At 35.3% G+C, this 20,257-nt stretch overlaps 1 protein-coding gene across 3 annotated transcripts in view; it reads right to left on the bottom strand.

Moving 5' to 3' along the window:
• Positions 1 to 4,229: 4,229 nt before the first annotated feature.
• Positions 4,230 to 20,257, bottom strand: part of LOC135217997 (ubiquitin carboxyl-terminal hydrolase 7-like) — a 52,076-nt gene continuing 36,048 nt past the window's right edge. For 2 of the 3 annotated variants that reach the window (XM_064254125.1, XM_064254127.1), the window contains exons 3-22: positions 18,330 to 18,605; positions 17,836 to 17,954; positions 16,259 to 16,402; positions 15,475 to 15,660; positions 15,067 to 15,147; positions 14,860 to 14,950; positions 14,529 to 14,721; positions 12,589 to 12,742; positions 11,499 to 11,780; positions 10,531 to 10,665; positions 9,975 to 10,085; positions 9,058 to 9,241; positions 8,724 to 8,851; positions 8,375 to 8,497; positions 7,431 to 7,576; positions 6,781 to 6,934; positions 6,041 to 6,177; positions 5,379 to 5,667; positions 4,623 to 4,716; positions 4,230 to 4,478 (exon numbers count right to left, since the gene is read on the bottom strand). In XM_064254125.1, coding sequence (XP_064110195.1) covers positions 4,375 to 4,478; positions 4,623 to 4,716; positions 5,379 to 5,667; positions 6,041 to 6,177; positions 6,781 to 6,934; positions 7,431 to 7,576; positions 8,375 to 8,497; positions 8,724 to 8,851; positions 9,058 to 9,241; positions 9,975 to 10,085; positions 10,531 to 10,665; positions 11,499 to 11,780; positions 12,589 to 12,742; positions 14,529 to 14,721; positions 14,860 to 14,950; positions 15,067 to 15,147; positions 15,475 to 15,660; positions 16,259 to 16,402; positions 17,836 to 17,954; positions 18,330 to 18,605 — 3,131 coding nt within the window. In that variant the 3' untranslated portion in view covers positions 4,230 to 4,374. The remainder of the gene's footprint in view (positions 4,479 to 4,622; positions 4,717 to 5,378; positions 5,668 to 6,040; positions 6,178 to 6,780; positions 6,935 to 7,430; positions 7,577 to 8,374; positions 8,498 to 8,723; positions 8,852 to 9,057; positions 9,242 to 9,974; positions 10,086 to 10,530; positions 10,666 to 11,498; positions 11,781 to 12,588; positions 12,743 to 14,528; positions 14,722 to 14,859; positions 14,951 to 15,066; positions 15,148 to 15,474; positions 15,661 to 16,258; positions 16,403 to 17,835; positions 17,955 to 18,329; positions 18,606 to 20,257) is intronic. The other variant, XM_064254126.1, reaches the window with a different exon arrangement.

Genomic DNA, 20,257 nt, shown 5'->3' with positions numbered 1-20,257 from the left:
GTCGACATTGTACGTCAAATAAGCGTTTGTTCCATAATTTAATCTATAAAAATAACTTGACAAAAATTTTCTTTATCTGAACCAAATCTGTTAGCAGTTTTATTCAGATAGTTTTTTTCTCACTGAAGTCACCATAATGTTGGTTGAGGTAAAAATATTATGTTTGTAAATATAATTTGAGTTTGATTGGTAAAATATACCACAATTGGTTAGTCAGCTTATGAAAGCAGGCCTAGTGCCACCTTTTAGTTTAGAGCCTAAGTGTCACCTTACAGACAAAACAAGTGCCACATTTTATAGCCAGACAGTGTCACCTTTTGGAGTCAGGCCTAGTGACACGTTATAGCGCCGGGCCTAGTGTCACTTAAGGTTTCATAAAGTCCTTGTTACTTGTGCTGTTATATGCAAATATTAAATGCATTTAGTTTTATTGGGTAACCCAGTGTGGTAATGATCAACTTTTGATTGGCTGAGGATCACCATATCTGGAGGTCTAGAACACAGCAGAAAAAGATTTTAAAGCATTATTGATGCCATCTTACTGACTAGGCAGGATCTGTCAAATCTTCATGAACTATGAACTGTTTCAGAATTCGTCAGGGAACATTACAAGCCAATGGCTATCCCTAGTCGTCGAGTCATAGTTATTCCTTTTCAAACATAAATTATGACATTGTATCAAGTCCTTTATACATTCCAGCCTCTCCAACATACTTCCTTTTCTTATTAATCAAACAAAGGCTCCCTTTATCATTAAAACTCAAAAATTATTCTCAATATTTAAAAATCTGAAAGACTACTTAAATTCGGGATTTTATTTTGCAATCCCTCAGAATGGAGGAATAGCAACTGGTGATTTTTTTTAATTGAGCGCCAGTTATTACCGATTAGTTACCAGTTAATACACAATATATAATTTTTTTTTTTTAGTTATGGTTAAAATCATGAGCAACAAGTACTTTAGTGTGACAAACACTTGCATGGAAGTCTTCATTTCTGATCTTACATAATCTTTATAATCGTCTCGTCTTACCCTGTGTAGTGCAAGAAAAACAATACTTCGAATCTAATGCAAAACTATTCCTGGTGAAAACTTGAACAGCAAGATTGATATAAATTATGCACATAAAATGTAAACATACAAAAATCACACTAACATGTGAAACCATTTACAAATATAACTTGTGATTTAACTTGTATCAAAATCCTCGACATGGCTATATTCTTCATCTAGCATATTAAAATTTTCTATTCTGTTTTGTACCAACATTAAAATTTTCTATTCTGTTTTGTACCAACACAAAACTTCCTGTCGATAACCACAGCATGAATTCCGTTGCCTTGCTGTATTTTTTTAATGACCTTACACGAAGAAAATTATGCATAATTCATAAGGAACACGTAATTGTAATGAACATATTATGACCCTTTTTGATATTAGAATTATCACTACCTGCAGATTTACCCAGTTAATAAATGTTTATAAATCATGTTCAGTAAAATTCTCTTGAATTACGAGGATTTACATAGGAAGATTAGGAAGTATTCATGACTGCAAAAACTATGGTCATTTGAAGGTAACCACATAAAAAAAACACACATTAAGGTGATTCTTTTTACACATTATATTTATGATTGATTTACTTTTATTAACAGAAGTACAGTGTTCAGGCTAAAAAGTGTCCGTGAAAGCATTGGTATTAGCAAGACGATAGTCACTCATCCTCTTGCTCTCATATGAATATTATATAAAGCAGGTATCATGGCTTCTGTAAAATGTAAACATGGACACCCGTAAAAACTAAATTTCTTCAACTGTACAGCATATGAAAGCCTATATTGTAGGGTCAAAAGGAAAGTTCTTGACCAAGTGCCAGTTTCCTCTCACTGAGGCAGTTGCAATGCGGGTAGTGCCCACCTAAGCACGTCCCAAGTCAGCAGCAGCTCGATACACACTGGGAGCTGGATGACCAGTCCTACTTGCTTGACCAGAAAGCATTCTAAGACACCCAAATGAGGAATGTGATGGTGATGGAACATGTGGATGTTTGGTGCATCAAATGAGAAAGATGCTAGAACATGTAAGTGAATACAGTACAGTACATGAATCATACAAAATACTCTTGCATCAGGGCACCAGGAAGGACCGGGAATTTTCAAAAAGCCAGTCTCTCTGTATTCACTGGGTAAGAAATATACAATATTATGATTCATATCCAACAATTTTTAAAAGTTAAAACTATAAATACTGGATAACTATTTTAGGTTGGGGTATTTTTACTCCAGAGGCTTTTGGGACTATCCAAAATGTAATTTTCAATACGGTACTGAATTTAAATGAACACTTTACATATGAAATAAAGACAAGGGAAGGCATGCTATTCTTCAGCATTCACACATACATTCCATTTATCATACTGCAGCTTTCATTGCAATGGAGGATTAATGAACAACTGATCCACTGGGCTCATGCGGACGACCTTACACACACGCTGGGTGGTGGTGGCAACCCCCAGCAGAACATGGATCATTGCCAGACTATCACAGTTACGGTGCAGAGGAAAACTGGTGGGCGGTGATGGTGGTGGTGGTGACGGTGTGCTTTGCCTGCCTTCATAGATGCAGTGCCCTCGCATTTTCTATCCTACCATATAACTCTTTTTACTACAATACATAGAGAGAGAGAGAGGAGAGAGAGATAGAGAGAGATGAGAGGAGGAGAAGAGCGGAGAGAGAGGAAGGAGAGGAGAGAGAGAGACGAGAGCGAGAGAGAGAAGAAGAGAGAGAGAGAGAGAGAGAGAGAGAGAGAGAGAGAGAGAGTTTAAAAGAAACCAATTCAATGAATTTTCCTTTGCATATAGCACTCTATAACAGTTTCATTACATTATTCAAAGAAAAATTTCAAATAGGAAATACATGACATCCTGACACAAAACCTAAAGTACCTTCCAACATACCAACATAAGTACAATAGTGTCTACCCCAGAATATGACTGGCAAACAAAAAACACATGGGTTGACTACCAACAAACTGAAATGAACATATAAAATGATACACTGAAACCTACATGCTGGTAAAATCAAAAGTATGTCTTTTAGAGCCTCCATGCATGTTTTATTCCAAATCCTAAGGGTCCAATACAGCTATATGTAGTGGAGATGAGTAGTACAGATTAACTTGGCCACTATAGTTTTCTTTCTTTCATGGCAGATTATGATGTTACCTTCCAATTTCCTGCTGGGTAACAAAGCATATTAATATGTATTACAAATGACCAATCCTGATAGGCTAAAATATTAACTGACCAAACCTTATAAAACTATAAAGCTAAAGGGTAGAACAATACACAATACAGGCTTCTTACTTTGGCTCAAATATGTAACATTTCAGTGGCAAAAGTGCTGCACTATCAGGCATTTAACAATATATACTTATATATATATATATTTAGACACTGCAAAATGCACACCACAGGACACCTTTCACCACTGGTTAAAAACAAATGAAAACTGATCACTGCCTTTGCTCAGATAATTGTATTGCCTTTTCCTTCTCCATCACATACCAATGTTCCCACTAAGCTAGAGTTTATAGAATACTGCTCGTGGGACATGTGGAGGAAACCATAGTTTAAATGACTGGTGAATGCTGTCAACGGTGTTGGTGGTGGTGCTGCTGCTGCTTCTTCATTTCACTTACCGTGAGTTTCATGAGTTTCTGCACCTCATCATTTCCCCCTAAGGTTTCATATACAGGGTGCAGCAACATCAACTATGTTCAGTCACTCACTGTTTTCAAGATTCGTAGCTCAATGACCTTATCACAGATTATAAAACAAAGTGGCTACGAGTCAGATTAATCTCTTCAAGCACACTGAAAACCTAAACAATCTAAAAAGTTTGACAACAACAACAACCATTAAGAGAAATGCCTTATTTCCAGCAACTGAAGATGCTTCTTCAATAGCTTTATGGTTTAACTGTTTCCACACACACGAGCCCACTGTCATATGACTCCAGATGCTTCCTTTTCTACTAGCTTAAAATAAATAAATAAAATACATGATGCCATCCCTAGGAGCACTGCACTGGATGACAAAAGCTGCATAAACCATGAATGGATCTGTACTGAGCAACAGATGTCCAGCATTCATGAAGGTTAACAACAGCAGTATACAGACAAGGCCACCTGAGACTGCAGAGAAGGTGGTATAAACAAGACATGTAGATTTCATTACACTTTCAATCTATGGCAGCACAATGTGAGGCACAGCGCACAGTAGCCACATCACACACGCACAAAAGGAAATAACCACCCACTCTATTTGTTTTCCTACTGGCTCCAGTTTGGTTTCACCACAGGCTATCAAAACCTCAATTGTAGATCTTGATTGCCTTTTCAAGGTAGTTGTATCTTGACCGCTTTGGAGCCTTGTTCACATGCTCCAAACCAAGCCAAGGTTTAGCAGGCATGGAAGCTGTTCAAGAACAAAATACAAAATTAGCTGCATAAATACTTAACTTTCTACCATACACAATTTAAAGTTATCCATATTTTCCAACAATGCACACAAGCAAAAGCTACCATATGACCTTATCAGAAGGGTAAGCTTAGAACTTACTTTGAGAAGGATGTGTTTTGAAGTCTTGTAGGTTGACTACGTCGTCATCATTAATGAAGGTAGGTCTTCCCATCACGACAATTGCAAACTTGTACTGAAATGGAAAGAAAGCGCACTTAACACTGGAATTTCAAGTTCCCACTTCTTGCATTTCTCTGACTATAAGTAACTTTGAGGCCTATTTTTCAACTTGAAATCAATAAAAAGGAAAAGCAAAGGAAATGTTAAATGTTTATTTCACCCAGTTCACAAGCTCTGAGTGAATAACGCATAGCCATGGCATGAATTATTGATTAATTGGTAATACATAAAGAGGTCTCAGGGAGTTTATCCATGCCTAGGAAGTATGTCAATGGCAAACCCAATAACGGGGCAACATAAATGTTTAAAAGGAGTAGTAGTGTTCAGGGTTGGAAATGTTCATGGGAATACTGGGAGAGACAGAAGTGAATGAACAACTGCATTATGTGCTACATGATACCACCAGGTAAAAAGTCGGACAAGTTTTAAAGATTTTCTATGGCTGAAATGTATGAGATTATCCTTACTATCTTTTTAAACACAATAACATTTTTACAGCCAAGTTTTCATGCCCCAAGCTTTACATTCCATACTTCATACTTTAACACTCATCAAATCATGATTTCCAATTCAACAGGAATAAGGATTCACACAACTTTACAGATCTGTTACTGGCACACCGCCTCATACTGTAATAAGCGTCATACTACACATTTCTAAAAATACAACACCTACCTTTTCAAATTCCTTGTCTGGTACATCCAACTTTTTCTGGATACGTTCACGGACATCTGAGAATCTTTCCCCTTCCTTGATTTTGCAGTGGAATGGGATGCCAAAGGTTGAAAACACCTCTTTATGAAAATGAGCGACTGATATCAATAACTCATCTTCTGCTATATGCAGTTCATCCTTTGGTATTTCCTCAATACGATAGGATTTCGTTCCTCCGGTACTGAGGGCATCCAAGCTCATGTTCTCACTGATAATGGACCCAATCTTATATGATGCCACATCAACAAGTCTAGAATTAAAAAAAAAAAAAAAAAGAAACAATTACCAACTCTTTTCGTTTTCATCTACCTATAATTTCCCTAAAAATGTATACATTTTACGTGAGGGCATAATAAGTAAAAAATAAGGTTTCAAAGCTTTAGTAAAAATGAGATAGAAAAATAGCTTAACAATATAATACATAATTATATACCCTTTTAATTAAGTCTTCTTGCAAGCTTGTTAGAGAACCTAAAAAAAGACTCCTAAGATTTCCAGACATAGTGGATGGGGGAAAAAAAGAACTCAGTTGCTGTCACACTACATGAAGTATGAGTCCAACTCCTTGGCAAAAAAAAAAAAAGGTTATCAATGACCAAATAAACTTGGAGTCTTTTACCTACCTTAATTTGCCAGAACCATTTTCTGAAAGGGTAACTTGCTTCCTGGCTTCATGAAGAAGGTCAGCTACTGTGCCATTTTTATTAGGATACAAAACCAACTCGATTTCCTCCTTCATTTTCTCTCCAACCCATGTACACTGAAAAAGAAATTGACTCTAGTAACTCCAACCATCTCTTTATTTGCACTAGCTACAGAGCAATACTAACATCAAGAATATGGATAATTATAAAATCAATTATAAATTGGTGAGAATTTGCAATGCTGAGAAAGAGTGAACAGGGTTCTTTTACTATTTTATAGGGACTATTAAGAAATTAAGTTTCCATTCCTTAAAACCTCCTCCATACAAAGCCATCAAACAAAAGGAAAAATACCAGTTGTGATGTCTCCAGTCACCAATTCTGAAACATTCATGGACCACTGATCATAGGATAGAACTTAGCTTATTCCTTCAGGGATCTGTAGGAAAAAAAATGAGGAGTTGGGAGGAAGAAACTAATGCATGATCAATGGATTTGCATGAAAAAGAGGTTTAATTTGTTCGTAGCAGGCCCATCGATATGATACACAGAGCAACTTCGGTGGGAAGCCGACCAGAACAGGACAGTATGCAAGACTGATAGATACAAGGACCACTAAGGGAAGAGTAGTTTTCTCATGGGTCGAGTTGTAGACTTGAAAAAGAAAACAAAATTCCAGAAACTTTGTGTCAAAAAAAAATATCAATATAAAAACTAACCTTAAATTGTTTCTTATTTTCTAATTCATTTATTCTAATGCTAAGTTGCTGATAAAATATTTTCTTAGGGTGGCGTAGCTTCATACAGACTAGCATATCCTTGAGAGTTCCTTCATATGTACATCTCACCGCATTGCCAGGTCCATCTCGATAGCTGGAAGAAAAAAAATAACTCTTAAAAGTCCATAGAAACAGCAGCAGCAGCAGTTCATGGTTACCCACATCAACAAATAAGCAAATACAGTATAGCACAAAATGCAATTTTTCATGCTGCTATAAGCCCTTTGAGATTCAGATACAATAACAATTTTAGCTGTCATAGCTGAAGATTCTGAGGGTGTCATCCAGAGAAGAAATTTTAATACACTAATATTTCCCAAAAGGCCATGATTATGGCTGCCATCAAAATTAACACCCTAACATGAATTTTATGATTTACAGCATATCAAGTATATATTACAGTAAGTCTAAATTATTAAGTGAACAAATTTCACTGGACAGCAGCATAACCAGTTCTACTACATGAATGAATTATGGTGTGAAAACAACATTTCAATGTCTACTTGGATGACCATGTCCAGTTACTTTATTGATTGTATTGAATGCAAGTTTCTATAAATAAAACTGTATATACCTCATTTTATCCTTACCTCTGTGACTTAAAAAATTGTAACAGGTACGGGTCAGTATCTAGACGATGTGCAACAGCCCGGGCCATTTGGTCATAGTTCATTCTCTGGGAAAGCTCCATTGTAAAGCCTGGATCATTGGGCACCGTCTTATCACAGAAAGTTACCTGTTAACAAAAAACTGGAATTATTCTTCGGAAGATGTAAACAGAAAGCTTTTGCATTACATTCATCTTGCCATATCAACATCAACAATTTGTATACTAATGATGTCAATTTCTCAATAACAAAATGGTTCAACCAGATCAATGAGTCATTTTCAGGCCTTGAGTAGCTGGGCAGTTGGAGGGAAGAGACCAAATGTAATGGAATGGAGGAAAAGCACAGGAAAACACTATGGGGCTGTACACAATAACAACAATAACACTACACAGAAACCTTTGGGACAAAACCCTCTTAAGCAGGTTCCTTAAAAGGGTTATGGAAATTAACAGGATGAAGGTTTGGAAGGTGTAACAGGAGGAAAACCTTAAAGCAGTTGCACTATGAATCAATTGTTAAGAGGGTGGAAAGATGGAAAAGATGAAAATACGAATGGAGGTAGAGTAAAAGGAATGAAAAGAGTTGCAGCTTGGGGAATAATGCCTACAGAGCACAGCATGAAGTGCAATGACGGCACTAATCCCCCTACTGGAGAGATATTTAACAGAAAGAATTAAACTGAAAAGGGAACAGTACAAAGCAATGAAGTCAAAGAGGCAAAGAGACTGCATAAAAAGTTAAAACTTTTAAATAGTACTCATTAAAGAAAGTTACTAAAGCCAATAAGATTCTATTTCCTTTCAAATCATTTTATCCAAATCTACATGACTCTGTTCCCAAACTTTTGTCATGACATCATTACCCTCTTACTATCTTCACTGATAACTCTGGGCCCAAACACCTTGAAAAATGAGGCAACTTACCTCAACCCTGTAGAAGAGGTCTCTAAAGTAGTCTCGGCAGGACGGAAGCTCAAGGCTGGGGTCATCCAAGAGATCTTCTCGTTGGAATACTATAATGTCTCCGTCCATCAACTCATCTAAAACCTACAGACAAAATAAAGTAAAAGTCTTAATACAGATACAGCATATGAATCATCTCTCAACTTTGTGTATAGTTTTATACCTGTAAAATCCCTCCAGTAAAAAAAAACTTTATTTTAAATAAATGAATCTCAGTGATGTATCATCATAAAAAATTGTATTTACCAGGGATGTTAACTCAACGGTTCATTACACCAACTCCTCTTGATAAAGTCTATAGAAATCTTACCTTTTCAAGAGGTCGATCAAGATCCGCTAATCTTTCTAGTAGATTAGGCTTTATCTCTTCAAAAAGTGCTAATTCCGTACCCTGGGGTAATCCTGCACGCTCATTCAACATGGGCACCAACTCCTCTGCTCAAGAGCAGAAAATAAAATAATGTCAGTATTTGTTTTACAGAGCAAAACACTGTTTGGTGATAAGGACTTAAATCTATAAATGGAAATTGACAGTGATCCATTTTAAAAAACACAGTCGTCAATTTTACAATAACTACAATAAAACAAAACTGTGGCCACTGTCAGGGAAAAATAAATGAGACCCATAATAGGTTGATACTCACGGACATTGAAAGAGATGTGCATATAATGATGGCCGCAATAATGCAATTTTTTATGGCGTGGATCGTAGTACTTGAAGAAGAGAAGAACATCAGAATCTTTGTCAAATGCTGTTAGAGCTTTTAGACCTGAGTCAGGAGGAACAGTTTCCATGAACACTGTCCATGGATTGGTATTGCCACTTATCTGTCAAAAGATACAAAATTACTAAAATTCAAGAATTATAACAAACATCATAATGACCATGGTATACTACTTAGATATGCTAAACTTAAGTTTTTAAATTCATGAACTCATTCCCAAAGGCAGAATCAACCCCTCAATAAAAATTTATTTCTAACAGAAATATAAATAAAAAATGTAAACATTTTACTCATTTTCATATTGCCTGCAAACTGGAATTCAACCCAAAGGTTCTAGTCTCTGAAGCAAGATGATGAGTATGCAACTCAGTAACTACTATAAAATTTCCTTTGTGACCAGTAACTGCATAACATTCTAAGAAGACTGGCTGATTTTGTGTTTGTGTCTGGGTTGATAAAGGTTTGTTATTCATTCTCCGCTTGATAGTAAACCTTCAATATTTGCAGAACAGGAGCAAGGCTTAGTTTTTCCAGGATGCTGCATTTTCATTGAGATGCCTCACGGCAACGGCATGAAACTGTGTTATAAGGATGGATATGGGGATAGGGTGGAGTGGGGGTGGAGACAGGGAGGAGTACTTACAGGGATGTAACCCTGAGAACAATATTGGTTTCTTTCTTCAGGACTGCAGTTTTCTCAATCGGAAAGTATAACTATTACTTCTATTGTAACTCACAAAAAGAAACTCAAGAAAAGAATACATTAATCAAAGCTCATACTTACCTTTATCAAAGGTTCTCAAGAAAAGAATACATGAATCAAAGCTCATACTTACCTCTATCAAAGGTTTATGAAGGTCCGATTCAAGATCTAATAACGTTGGTCTATTGGTTTGATTGGTCCGGAGATTAAATGGCCAAGGTCTGATTTGTTCTACAGGATATTTCTGAAAATAGAAACAAAAATTAAATAGCTAACACATGAAAGGGTAAATCATCTCCAGCTCCAATCATTTCCTCAACATTCCCCACCTTTTAAGTCACTGAGCTAAGTTTTGTTTAAATGAAATTTAGATAAGTGTTGTCCAAAACTGAAAAATAAGCCATAAATCTTAACGATAGAAAGTTTAAACATAAAAATGTGATAAGGGGTGACAAGGAGCTCAAGTATTATTTGATATGGAAGTCACAAGAGGATGAGAACCACAAGGGAGGCCCAGAAAAAAATGCACAAGCAAAGGGGAATAGAAAGAAATATCAAGTACCTATTCTATTCCCATAAGATAACCATGTAAAAAAATTTCAGTGAATGATAGGGAATATGAAAACAATTACTATATCTATTACATTACACAAAAATATATCTTGAAACACTTCATTAAAGCAACTTACAAGGCTATCAGCAACCTGCTCTAGAAACTCCTGTAGTGTTGCTGATTTTTTGACCCGGAATGTTCTGTAACTGACTTTGTCAGGGTCATAAAGATCACTTCCTTGATGACCCGAGAATGCATCTTCTAACACAACCTGAAAAGAGAATCCTTAAACCTTAAATACTTGAAGCACAGGAGACTACAGAATTAATAACAGAGTAAAAAATATATCAACAAAAGAGTAAAAAATATACCAACAATATAAAAAAAGATGAGAGAAAAAGAAAGGAGACAGCAATTACTGTAGTGTATGTCACACACACACACACACAAAAACCAGATGAGAGAAAAAGAAAGGAGACAGCAAATTACTATAATGTACGTCACAAACAGAATGCTATGTTGATCTTTGCACGATGGTTAAAAGATTGTACTTATATACAATGAAGCTGTTGCAGATTTCTTCAACATACATCTTTGTTTCAGATTTTTTCAACTTACATCTTCCACCATGAACAATTACATAAATTATATAGAGGTTGAGGAACCAGGTTGTAGGTTAAGGTTTTTACAAGCAATCACCTTCAACAACACATCTTTTTATAAACATAAGCAGTAAAAGAAGAGCTATTATGGACTAGAATGTATGATAAAATATCAATTTTTTTCTAATATTAAAAACTATTTCTCTGGTAACATTTCCCCAATTATTCATGGGAAATTCGCCAATTCATGGTTCTTTTCTATGAGAAATATCCACAAATTCCTGTTTTTTTTATCAATTTCATCATAAAATGCAATTTTTGTGATAAAATTATTTAAAAAACCAGGTATAAACATTTTAGTGGGGATCTTATTGAGTTTTAACTAGCAAAATAAGCTGTTTTAAGTGTTTTTATAGATTCAGGATATGGGGGGGGGGTCTGGTACACTTGAAGTGCACTGACAGCACTAACTCCTTTACGGGTGACTGGCCCGAGTGCTTACCTGTACACACATATAAAGGTGAGCTTCATTACGTTCCTTTCGTCGAATCATTTCTATCCTTTTTTCTTCTTGTAAACGATCTATTAACTCTTGGGGAATATCCTCCTCTACAACCTCCTGCAACACCGTTTTTAGGCACGACTCTCGTATATAGACTAACATATATGCATTTGTACAGTGTTTTACCGTCAAATTCATGTCATCTTCATGGCCACCAAAGTTATGGTCAATAGCTTCTTGTTTACTACATCTGGAGACGACATCATCATCAAATTTACACCACTGGAAAAATAAGAAAAACCTCTCTGTTAACAGTTCTATTTAAACGTGAAACTAAATATCGTATCTTCTTACACATCCAACCCTTGCATTTCAAGATAAAACTGCACTCCATATGACAGTAACCAATTTCTTCCAAAGAAAAGCACCAAGCTTCCAGATTGTTAAACGTTTATGGTGCAAATACGAAACCAATTTTTTTTCTTGGATGTGTAACTAATAAACAGATTTTGCAACTAAAGGTCAAATGAAGCATTAAACAAAGTGCTGTATACACATTTTTATTCTGGGCTGTATGTCAAGTGTCTGATACTCAATACTTTTGTAAATTGGGTATAAATGATGAAAAGACACACTGAAAATCTGATCGGTTTACCATGCTTTGAACTTTCAGAAACTCTATATTCACTGTTGTTTTCATATGGTATTAAAATTACCTAAAATTATTCTGAAACCTCCTTTTTTTATCATTATCATTAATTATTACTATTCAGAAGATGAACTCCAGTTCATATGGAACAAGCCTACAGGAGCCACTGATTGAAATTTCAGCTTTCAAAGAATATGGTGTTCATTAGGAAGTAAAAGAAGGTAAGGGGAAATACGTAAATAAGTGATCTCACCTATTAAAAAAGAAAAATACATTTATAAATTAATAAACAAATAATATATTAAAATTGCATGGCGTCCTCAGGGAGACGTTCGAAAACGAGCAACACTTCCACTATATTTGCTAACAATAGACGATATATGAAGTAATGAACACAATATTCAAAAGGTAAACATAGTAAAGGCAGCTTAAATAACTCACTCTTCCATCTCCCTTTGGATTAATGAAGACAACATAGTGGCCCCCGTGGTTATCCCCCGAATGTACCAGGACGGCATGGAGAACGTAAGTAGCAGGTGAAGAGTCATTGTTTTGCATGAACTGGTCCATGTTCAACTTCTCAGGAAACTCATATCTGCCAGAAAAATTACCATGAATAAAGCTCCAATAGAAAATATATATTGTTTTTCCAGTGGATATTTAGTTATATATATATATATATATATAGATATATATATATATATATATATATATATATATATTATATAACAGAAAAGCTACGAATAATCTAACATATACATTATCCTATAGGACACCATATTAATATAAAATTCTCTGTATTCTCTTCAATGTTTTGGTGAGTATAATTGTTGTCAGCTCCTAGTTCCTATTAAACATAAGCATTACCTGAACACCCTTTTTTGCCTTATTTCACCAACATAGTCCAACTGATTAATGTTAACATTCAACGTTAACGTAATTGCTTCCATATAACAATGTAATATATGCTTAAAAATACTACATATCCTTAACAGAGTAGCAACACTGTTTATAAAACATCACATTTGGACTATGATTCATTTTATCTGGGTCAGAAGAGTATGACCTCACCACAATAAACCAACTGTACATATAAATATTCAGTAGAACTGCATACACAAAGCGTTCTTTTGTTCACTAGTGATAAGTTGCACATAGCTGAATGATCCCATAGAAATATATGATGCAATGAGTCTCTAGAATCTCTTTACAATTGGCATTAACAACACTGAAAATTATCCTTGTCTAAATATCTCAAATGTAATGAATTTCATGTCTAATTGGTTTTAGTATACCCTAAATTTTTTTTTTTTTTTCAAAAATTTAAGTTATTCATTGCAACTTTTACCTGTTGTATGAAGTCAGCTTGAGAACACAGTAGGGTGAAAGCAAAAGATCTTGCACTACCTTGTTTTGCTTTTCTTGTAGCTATACACTCTGTTCTTTCATTATGTTTACAGTCACCTCTCAATTAACATGTGTTTAATTAACGCATTTTTAACTCAAAAGAAAATATTTCAAAAAGTTTAAAAAACGTGAAACTTTCAATTTAGCGCGAACTGGCGTTCAAGCAGTTTTAAAATCACCCACCCATCAGCATCATCTGGCGGAAGCAAGCGATGCAGAGAATTCGGGAAGGACTTGCCATCCTGGAGGCCGATGATTCTAACGTAACGAGAAGTGCAACTGTAGCAAGAAAGGTGATGGGTGATTTAAATTGCTACACTGAGATGCTAGAGACCAGGAAGAAGTCAACACAGACCAAACTGGAGCCAATTATTCAAGAAAAGCCCAAGACCACAGAAGGAAAATAAACAAGAAAAGGAATCAGAAGAAGAATCTGAAGAAGACATGTGAGCGGGGAAGGAGATGAGCGAGGGGGTGCGGAGGGACAGCCAAGGCATAGGGTGTGATGTGCTGCAGAGGATGGCCGTCGACATACACACAGACAGCACAGCGCACTGCATGTATTTATTACTAAGGGGAAAGACTTTGTGTACTGTATTTATTAATAAAGCGAAAGACTTTGTTTATTCATTAATAAACCAAAAGATTTTGTTCTTTTTCTTTTTTGTCTAACCTTCATAGCATTACATTAATAATGCATATTAATAATGTAGTACCGAGTTCCCTAGTCCAGGAACATAACAACCCCCTTATTACTGTTAGCTCTTACGGGAAAAATGTTTAAATAACACGTTTTTAAATAATGTGCACTCTCCAGGAACGTACAACTCGCACTGAGAGGTGACTGTATATATAAGGTACATCTAAGAATGCTTTTCACTATTTACAAAGCCTTCCTGTCCGTAAGTCTACTAAATATTTTGGATACCTCTTAACTGGAAAAAATGTAAAAGAAAAGAAAAAAAGGACATTACCTGTCATTGATTTTGACATTAGAGTCAGTGATTGGGTCATACTGGAACCGCATGAGGTGTAGGTGTAACACAGGTGGGAAACTCTGGAAGAGAACTCCCTTGTCTGCTTCCTGTAACCCATGCTCCCCAGCATCATACTTATTATCTCCTTCTAAGGTCTCTACTGTTACGTAGTCTTTGAATGACTCATAAACTGAAATTTCAAAAATACACTGATTACATCACTGATACCAGATACTTGGAGACAGTAGACCACAAATATAACGGCCACTAAATTTTCAGTATATGAATTATATTTACAATCTATCAATGCTGATTAAACATCACTTACTATTTTTCTTTCCCTTTATATTAAGCTGAATATCATAAAAAGTCTCTGTTCGTGATGAGGTATAATCTACGTGTTTACACTTGAAGTAAGACTGTAAAAATAATGAGAAAATTAGTAACATTCTTCAAGAATTAAAATACAAATACTTTTTCATTATTCAATTTACCATCAACACTTGACAGAACTATAAAATGAGGATCAACTAACCAAAGTCTTGCCTTCAAACAACCTAGGAATGACCCCTTCAACACAGGTTCCTTTCATTTTGGTTTCTAGTTTATCAAGCAGCTGAAAACAAACGTGTAACATTAGTGACCAAGCAGATAATTTATGTATAAAAAAACATCACTGGGTTAAGTTTCCGATGCAAAACTTGTCTACACACCACAATAAAAACCAAATATATCAAGTCCTAACATCCCTCTGAAGCTGGGGCATAGTGCATGCTCTGGTGCGGATTATTGCAAACGATATTAAAGATCTTTTGCATGTCCCTTCAGGTCACCTGTTGCAAAAGTATGTCCCTTACTTTCTAAAATTTCATATCTAACAAGATATAAAACACAATACATTCATTCCAATTACAGCAGAGAAACACTTTAGATGATGATTTACCACTCTTAAAAATTCTTGAGCATCATGCTGCATGAAAGAGTCCAGTGTTTCCCATCCAAAAGACTTTGTTAGTTTCTTCGTGCCAACCGGTTTATCGGAGGTCTGCAACTCATGGAATACCCTCTGAAGAGCCAGAGCAACACTCTTGGTTGAATCATCACTCTCTGTTGGCATCTTATACACAGCCTAAAGGGTCAAAAGATAAAGACCATTAATATAATCCCACACTCAATCTTTCCAAATTCCTGATTACATTATCTCATCACTAAAATGTTTCATATGAAACCCATCAATCATAGAGAACTAAATCACTGTCAGATTGTCCATAGACACATTCTTTTAGTCTTAAAGCAGAGCAGTTAAAAGCAACTGTTTGTTCATGGATGCACGCCTATGGACTATCGGTTGCCAATAACTGTTTTCCTCACTATGTTGCATGTCTCAAGAATGTTCACATTAATTCAAGATTCTTTCATCCTTGTGCTTCAGCAGTCAATGCCAATTTATTTTTAACATGCATAGTTATGTTTTGTATTTTCTTGTTTGGCCAGATACAAATTACACCACTATATGCCACCCATGCAATCTTCACGATTGAATACGGAGCAAAAGAATGAAGCTAGTGGGAGTGCAACACGCTTTGGGCATATGCAACGGGAGACCCATTTGCAAGGATTCTGGCTATTTCCGATTGATGTTAATATATAAAAAAAAAAAAAATTAAATCAGCATTCCCTAAAGGTAAATGATTGCAAGACCCTTAAAACATGATGAAAGTTCTTACCATTCTTAGCTGACTTGTAAAATAAAGAACCTGGAGAAGTGAATTCATGTAACATGTTGCCCCTTGGTTCTTAAGACCTACATAGCCAGTATGCTTTTTACTGTCCCATGATACCCCATGAGGTGCATCTGCCGACACCCAAACCTGCAAAGTGAAAGAGGCATAGAGTAAAATTAATGAAGCATTGTGAAAATAAATACTAGGAATAAAGATTTTTAGTAATTTTTTATTACTATTATTCAAATTACCTAGACATAAAAGCAATAATACCCTTGTTAAAGAAATACACACAAGCATTCATCAACATAATATTATGACCACCTAAAACTGTAGAAAACTGATATTGCTAATACACAGTCATTAATTATAAGTCTTTCAAACAGAATGGTTCCACATTTTGCCTTTGCTCTCTACAAGAAAATGAAGATGAAATGCATAAAACGAAAGGAAGATGATCTCAAAGAACAATACATCTTTTCCAATCAATTTATCCCATTAATAAATTTCTATTAGTAGATATACAAGTGATGATAGATCACTCTAAAGTGTCCAACCTTATCTTCAATTTTATGAGTGAGAAGAGATTGCTATAAATGACCAAGCTAATTCTCTGATCCTGGGAATGGTGGAGGATTTTATTTTAATTTTATGAGATTTACCCCCAAACACCCAAGACTGGGGCACTTTCTGAAATTCAAAGCCAGACATTGAAAAGTGGAATTGGAGCGGTGGGACAGTCAGATAAAAGAATCGAAAGTTCAAAAGAAATGTAAGGAGGTAAAGGTTGAACTTGAAGAAAACTCCACTGTTGCATCAAGAAATTATTTGACTGTACAATACAATGCATTGTGCACATTCCAAGTTATTTCAAGATTAATGGACTTGTACAAGAATTTATTGTTTATTGTATATAGTTTTAGTTGAACACCTTTGCATATAAGACCCTACCTTATTTCAGAAATATGGACTGAAAATATTCAACTGGTCCCAGACAATAACTTGCCTAATGCTATAGAAATGTAATGCAATACTGCAAAACACACAATAAACCTACACTCAGTATTAAGAAAAAAACAAATAGACCAGATATCTGACAAAAGTAAAAGGCGAAACATTTTTGCATGATATAAAAAAAACACTTTGGTCACACAACAATTTTGCTAAAGGAGAAAATGTTTGGGTTCAACTCTTATTACATTAAATGTTATCTAGTTACAGGAAATACACTCAAGAGACTTCAGATGATCAAATGCCGAGGTGTAGAATAGAATATAGAAGTCATTCAGCGCTGAGAGGGAAATTGACAGTAACAGTAAAAAAGGTTAGAGGTGTAACAGGAGGAAAACCTCGCAGTTGCACCATGGATCAAATGTTAGGAAAAGGTGGAAAGTAAGATAAAATGATGGAAGAGAATTTGACCGGAGTAAAAGAAATGTAATGGGTTGCAACTATAGGCGGCGCACTGGCAGCACTACCCCCTTACGGGGATGAAGAGGTACAGGGTACCTTGTTATAAGTTTGATGCAGGGAGTGCCATGAAAAGCAGTACATATCATGATAAGAGACAAATTTCTCACCTCTAGTGTAATTGTATCATCCTTTATGTAGCCCTTTTCTGGATCTAGGACATCACTCCATGACAAGAAGTGAGAGAAACCCCAATCATTCTCCTTACTGTAAAACAAGTGTTGTATCTCTGAAAACAAAAAAGGTACTTAATATTAACAAACTTCACAAGAAAGTCATTACTAACATAAAATAACAATGATAGCAATGGTATTATAGATGTTAACTTTCTAGAAAAACTAATTCAAATTCCTATTCCCACCAGAGACCACATGTTGGCCAATATCGAGCTCCCACCCCACCCTCCACCTGCTTAACATTACTAACTTTGTTAGAATATTCATTGGCAGTCAAAACAATAACAATTAAAATATCAGGTTAAAAAAAAGTCAACAGCCCATAAATATAAAATCCTCTAATCTCAAAAAATGCATATATATATACATATATATAAATAAACATGCAAGACTAAAACACTGGTGATAGCAATAGCAACAATACTCACTTCTTGTAAATGGTTCCTGGCCTTCTCGTACAGATAAAATTCGTAGTTCAGCAACAGCATTGCAGCTCCAGGATGTGCTTTCGCTCTCCCCGTTACATTGCAAGAAAAAGCCCAAAGACCTCTGGGGTTGCCTATCCTGAGCTTGGCTTGTTCTTGGCATTACCATAATCTTCCAAGGAAGATTTCGAACATAGCAGGGAGGAGAAAGCATCGTGTCCTTGAGCTTGCTGAATTCCTTCACACGAAACTGAAACTTGGCCTCTGATCGAGCATCATCTGTAGATAAGAAAAAAATATGAGTTATTCTCTGAAAATATTCATACTGCTTCAATAAATTACATACAGGTAGATAGTAGTTTTAGATGCCAAAGTTTGTTCCGGACTGCATATCTCAGCCCATGAATCCCTAATCCATCACTGCACTGTGACCACAACCGTTTATGTGATACCAGACTTCAAAAGCTACCAAATACCCCAAATTGAAAAAAAAAAAAAATTAACTGGAGGCCTAAGACAGACATGACCTTTATATCAAGATACTCCCTGGAGGGCTGATGAGCGGATGCCTGGAAGTATATATCATTCAGATCTGACAGTCACACTAGATTTAGCTCCATTTTCTTTGTATGTGCTAAAATGATCAATATTATTATAAAGTATTTAAAAGGCAACCAAGTTAATCCTTGACTAAAAAAGTTGACTCAAAAAGCACAGACTAATCCTCTCAAATTTTGAACAATGAGAAAGAGCATGGATTATCACTACATAAGTAAACTAAACCTTAATCATAAAATTAATCAAGGGGTTAGTGCAAATGAAAATCACTCGAACAAAAAATTCAGAAATTCACTATACCACCAAAAAATTTTGCCAAGTTTTTTAATGTACCGACATCTCAAAATTCATTAACCAGAACAATGTATTATAGAAAACAAATCTCTCGGGTAAACAACACTAACAGAAGATATAAATGAAATGATGCAACTATCTCCATTAACAAGTGAAAAAAGTCCAAGTACTATATGTATACATGTTGTATATGTTTACAAGTCTGACCATCTTAATCACTGATTAAGTTTCAGTAATTACAAGTCCAAAACTATACAACTAATAAAGTAAACAATTTCCTTCCTCTACTACAACACCTAGATTTAATAGTTTTAAATTTAGTCAATCCCCTTAACTACCATGTGACTAATCAACCATAAAAAACACCTGTGTATACACTTACCTATAGGTGGAGAAAGAGAACCTTTTGTTTTTCCATTAAAAATAGCTTTGACTTTACTGAAACAGTTCTGCATGATATGATTTTGACTAAGACAAACTCCAAAATATTCCAGTATGAACTATTGCTTTGATTTGTAAAGCAAGTCAAAACTAACAGAATACTGAAGTACAGTAGACGAATACAAATCTTACAACAGATAGCTAATCAAAATTTAAGATGCTTATCAGTCTTATCAAACTCATACTACAAGTAAAACCTATGAATGACAAGAGTAATTCTTCAAGAAAGCAAGCTATCAAATATTTTACAATCTGTAACTTAAAAATGCAAGAATGATTGATGTATCATCTGGAGCCAATTTCACTATTGTAGCAACTTTCAATATATACAAGATAAAATTCATCAATATATTCATCATTATATACACAAAGATAAAAGTGAAACACATGCCTAGACCATATACAACATAATCTGTGATAAAATTATAAGTCAAACAGCATAGTTCCACAATTACCATACGGTATCTTATCCACTTGACCGCATTCATCACCTTCATCCACACACAGAATCTACGCAGGCCTACGCCAAGATAAGAGGGGACATAGGAAGGCTATTGCAATTCATTTACTTTGAGTCTTTTCCTAATAATTAATTTGAATTGGATTTACACCCTATTTTTGGGCCCCAGAAACTGTCT

Source organism: Macrobrachium nipponense, chromosome 9 (genome assembly GCF_015104395.2).
Source record: "Macrobrachium nipponense isolate FS-2020 chromosome 9, ASM1510439v2, whole genome shotgun sequence".
Classification (NCBI taxonomy): domain Eukaryota; kingdom Metazoa; phylum Arthropoda; class Malacostraca; order Decapoda; family Palaemonidae; genus Macrobrachium; species Macrobrachium nipponense.
This window is presented reverse-complemented; position numbering and strand designations above follow the sequence as displayed.